The sequence below is a fragment of the Portunus trituberculatus genome, chromosome 2 (assembly GCF_017591435.1).
Source record: "Portunus trituberculatus isolate SZX2019 chromosome 2, ASM1759143v1, whole genome shotgun sequence".
NCBI classification, from domain to species: domain Eukaryota; kingdom Metazoa; phylum Arthropoda; class Malacostraca; order Decapoda; family Portunidae; genus Portunus; species Portunus trituberculatus.
This window is the reverse complement of record NC_059256.1, coordinates 12,282,656-12,287,655: the sequence shown is the minus strand read 5'-3', so window position 1 is coordinate 12,287,655 and position 5,000 is coordinate 12,282,656. Positions and strand designations below refer to the sequence as shown.

At 40.9% G+C, this 5,000-nt stretch overlaps 1 protein-coding gene across 3 annotated transcripts in view; it reads right to left on the bottom strand.

Annotated features, from left to right (window-relative positions):
• Nucleotides 1-5,000, bottom strand: part of LOC123505868 (four and a half LIM domains protein 2-like) — a 48,294-nt gene that overhangs the window by 28,461 nt on the left and 14,833 nt on the right. For all 3 annotated transcript variants that reach the window (XM_045257687.1, XM_045257682.1, XM_045257696.1), the window contains one exon: nucleotides 607-822. In XM_045257687.1, the coding sequence (XP_045113622.1) occupies nucleotides 607-822 (216 nt within the window). The remainder of the gene's footprint in view (nucleotides 1-606; nucleotides 823-5,000) is intronic.

Sequence of the window (5,000 nt, the reverse complement as noted above, 5' to 3'; positions counted from 1 at the left end):
AACGGAGGTGAAACTCAAAGAAAACGAGGAAACTCAAAGAAAACGGAGAAAAATCATAGAAAACGGAGGTGAAACTCAAAGAAAACGAGAAAAAAAACACAGAAAACGGAGGTGAAACTCAAAGAAAACGGAGAAAAATAAAAGAAAACGGAGAAAAAAAATCATAAAAACGGAAAAAATAATAGAAAACGAGAAAAAAATCACAGAAAACGTGGAAAAACTCACAGAAAACGGAGAAAATCTTAGAAAACGGAAAAACAAAGAAAACGGAAAAAAAGCCATAGAAAACGGGAAAAAAAATCACAGAAAACGTAAAAAAAATAATAGAAAACGGAGACGAGACTGAAAGAGACTCAAAGAAAACGAGGAAAAATTAAAGAAAACGGAGATGAAACTCAAAGAAAACGGAGAAAAAATCATAGAAAACGGAAAAAATAATAGAAAACGGAAAAAAATAACAGAAAACGGAAAAAAATAACAGAAAACGGGAAAAATCACAGAAAACGCAGAAAAAATCACAGAAAACGGAAAAACTCACAGAAAACGAGAAAAACACTCACAGAAAACGGAGGCTAGACTGAAAGAAAACGGGATGAGCGCGCTTACCTCATCACACGCCGCGCACCTGGGCTTGAGCTTCTCCGCGTAATGCCTTCCACAGAAAACGGATCCCTCCCACACACAGTACACCAGGTCCACCAGCAGGTCGTTACAGGTCGTACACGTGAAGCAGGACGGGTGCCACACTTCCCCCTCACCCAGCCGGGGAGCGACGACCCCCACGCCCCCCCTCGCCACTACCTCCCCGCACCCTGAGCACTCCTGGGGAATGGAGGGAAAAGTGAGAGGGAGTGGGGAGTGGGTAGGTGATGGATCGGAGTGGGGAAAAGTTTAGGAGGGAGAGGGGGAGGTGGGGTGAAGTGAGAAGGGGGTGGGAGAGGGAGGAAGTGAGAGGGAGAGATGGAGAGAAAAGTGAGAGGGAGAGGGGAGTGGGTAGGTGACGGATTGGAGAGAAAAAAAGACTAGGATGGAGAGAATTGTGGAGAGAAACACGTAGGGACACTTGGAGGGAGAGAAAGTGAGAGGGAGAGATGGAGAGAAAAGTGAGAGGAGAGGGAGGGTAGGTGACGGATTGGAGAGAAAAAGACTAGGATGGAGAGAATTGTGAGAGAAACACGTAGGGACACTTGAGGGAGAGAAAGTGAGAGGGAGAGATGGAGAGAAAAGTGAGAGGGAGTGGGAGTGGGTAGGTGACGGATTGGAGAGAAAAAAAGACTAGGATGGAGAGAATTGGGGAGAGAAGTGAGAGGGGTGGAGAGGGAGGAAGTGAGAGGGAGAGATGGAGAGAAAAGTGAGAGTGAGAGGGGAGTGGGTAGGTGACGGATTGGAGAGAAAAAGACTAGGATGGAGAGAATTGTGGAGAGAAACACGTAGGGACACTTAGAGGAGAGAAAGTGAGAGGGAGAGATGGAGAGAAAAGTGAGAGAGAGAGGGGAGTGGTAGGTGACGGATTGGAGAGAAAAAGACTAGGATGGAGAGAATTGTGGAGAGAAACACGTAGGGACACTTAGAGGGAGAGAAAGTGAGAGGAGAGATGGAGAGAAAAGTGAGAGGAGAGGGAGTGGGTAGGTGACGGATTGGAGAGAAAAAAAGACTAGGATGGAGAGAATTGTGGAGAGAAACACGTAGGGACACTTGGAGGGAGAGAAAGTGAGAGGGAGAGATGGAGAGAAAAGTGAGAGGGAGAGGGGAGTGGGTAGGTGATCGGATTGGAGAGAAAAAGTTTAGGATGGAGAGGGGAGGTGGGGAGAAGTGAGAGGGGGGAGGGAGAGGGAGGAAGTGAGAGGGAGAGTTGGAGAGAAAAGTGAGAGTGAGAGGGGAGTGGGTAGGTGACGGATTGGAGAGAAAAAAAGACTAGGATGGAGAGAATTGTGGAGAGAAACACGTAGGGACACTTGGAGGGAGAGAAAGTGAGAGGGAGAGATGGAGAGAAAAGTGAGAGTGAGAGGGGAGTGGGTAGGTGACGGATTGGAGAGAAAAAAAGACTAGGATGGAGAGAATTGTGGAGAAACACGTAGGGACACTTGGAGGGAGAGAAAGTGAGAGGGAGAGATGGAGAGAAAAGTGAGAGGGAGAGGGGAGTGGGTAGGTGACGGATTGGAGAGAAAAAAAGACTAGGATGGAGAGAATTGTGGAGAGAAACACGTAGAGAGAGAGAGAGAGAGAGAGAGAGAGAGAGAGAGAGAGAGAGAGAGAGAGAGAGAGAGAGATTCTTATGGATATTTGGGCAAGTTACATTAAAAACAAGGCTTTTAACCATAAACACACTCAAAACACACTCAAAACACACTCAAAACACTCAAAACACACTCAAAACACACTCAAAACACTCAAAACACACTCAAAACACTCAAAACACACTCAAAAAAACACACTCAAAAACACTCAAAACACACACAAACACACACTCAAAACACACTCAAAACACTCAAAACACTCAAAACACACTCAAAACACTCAAAACACACTCAAAACACACTCAAAACACACTCAAAACACTCAAAACACACTCAAAACACACTCAAAACACTCAAAACACTCAAAACACACTCAAAACACTCAAAACACTCAAAACACTCAAAACACACTCAAAACACACTCAAAACACACTCAAAACACAAAAACACTCAAAACACACTCAAAACACACAAAACACACTCAAAACTCAAAACACACTCAAAACACACTCAAAACACACTCAAACACACTCAAAACACACTCAAAACACACTCAAAACACTCAAAACACTCAAAACACTCAAAACACACTCAAAACACACTCAAAACACTCAAAACACACTCAAAACACACTCAAAACACTCAAAACACACAAACACTCAACAAAACACACACTCAAAACACACTCAAAACACACTCAAAACACACTCAAAACACACTCAAAACACTCAAAACACACTCAAAACACACTCAAAACACTCAAAACACTCAAACACACTCAAAACACACAAACACACACTCAAAACACTCAAACAAAAACACTCAAAACACTCAAAACACACACTCACAACACACAAAACACACTCAAAACACTCTCAAAACACTCAAAACACACTCAAAACACTCAAAACACTCAAAACACTCAAAACACACTCAAAACACTCAAAACACACTCAAAACACTCAAACACACACACTCAACACAAAAAACACACAAAACACACTCAAAACACTCAAAACACACAAAACACTCAAAACACTCAAAACACAAAACACACTCAAAACACTCAAAACACACTCAAAACACACTCAAAACACAAAACACACTCAAAACACAAAACACACTCAAAACACTCAAAACACTCAAAACACACTCAAAACACTCAAAACACACACACAAAACACTCAAAACACTCAAAACACTCAAAACACACTCAAAACACTCAAAACACTCAAAACACAAAACACAAAACACTCAAAACACACAAAACACACTCAAAACACAAAACTCAAAACACACTCAAAACACACTCAAAACACACTCAAACACACACACTCAAAACACACTCAAAACACACTCAAAACACACTCAAAACACACACTCAAAACACTCAAAACACTCAAAACACACTCAAAACACACTCAAAACACTCAAAACACTCAAAACACACACTCAAAACACTCAAAACACTCAAACACACTCAAAACACTCAAAACACACCAAACACACTCAAAACACACACTCAAAACACTCAAAACACACAAAACACTCAAAACACTCAAAACACACTCAAAACACACTCAAAACACACTCAAAACACTCAAAACACACTCAAAACACACACACTCAAAACACTCAAAACACACTCAAAACACTCAAAACACACTCAAAACACTCAAAACACACTCAAAACACACTCAAAAACACACTCAAAACACAAAACACACTCAAAACACACTCAAAACACACTCAAAACACTCAACACACTCAAAACACACTCAAACACTCACTCAACACACTCAAAACACTCAAACACACACACAAAACACTCAAAACACACTCAAAACACACTCAAAACACACTCAAAACACACTCAAAACACTCAAAACACTCAAAACAAACACTCACACACACTCAAAACACACTCAAAACACACTCAAAACACACAAAACACACTCAAAACACACTCAAAACACACACAAAACACTCAAAACACACTCAAACACACTCAAAACACACTCAAAACACACTCAAAACACTCAAAACACTCAAAACACACTCAAAACACTCAAAACACTCAAAACACACTCAAAACACTCAAAACACACTCAAAACACACTCAAAACACTCAAAACACAAAACACACTCAAAACACACTCAAAACACTCAAAACACACTCAAAACACACTCAAAACACACTCAAAACACTCAAACACACACAACACACACACTCAAACACACTCAAAACACACAAAACACACCCAAAACACACTCAAAACACTCAAAACACACTCAAAACACACTCAAAACACACTCAAACACACTCAAAACACACTCAAACACACAAAACACACTCAAAACACTCAAAACACTCACTCACACACTCAAAACACTCAAACACACTCAAAACACTCAAAAACACACTCAAAACACACTCAAAACACTCAAAAACACACACTCAAAACACTCAAAACACTCAAAACACACTCAAAACACACTCAAAACACTCAAAACACACTCAAACTCACACTCAAAACACTCAAAACACACTCAAAACACTCAAAACACTCAAAACACACTCAAAACACAAAACACACTCAAAACAAAACACACTCAAAACACACTCAAAACACACTCAAAACACTCACACTCAAAACACACTCAAAACACTCAAAACACACTCAAAACACACTCAAAACACTCAAAACACACTCAAAACACTCAACACTCAAAACACACTCAAAACACACTCACACACTCAAA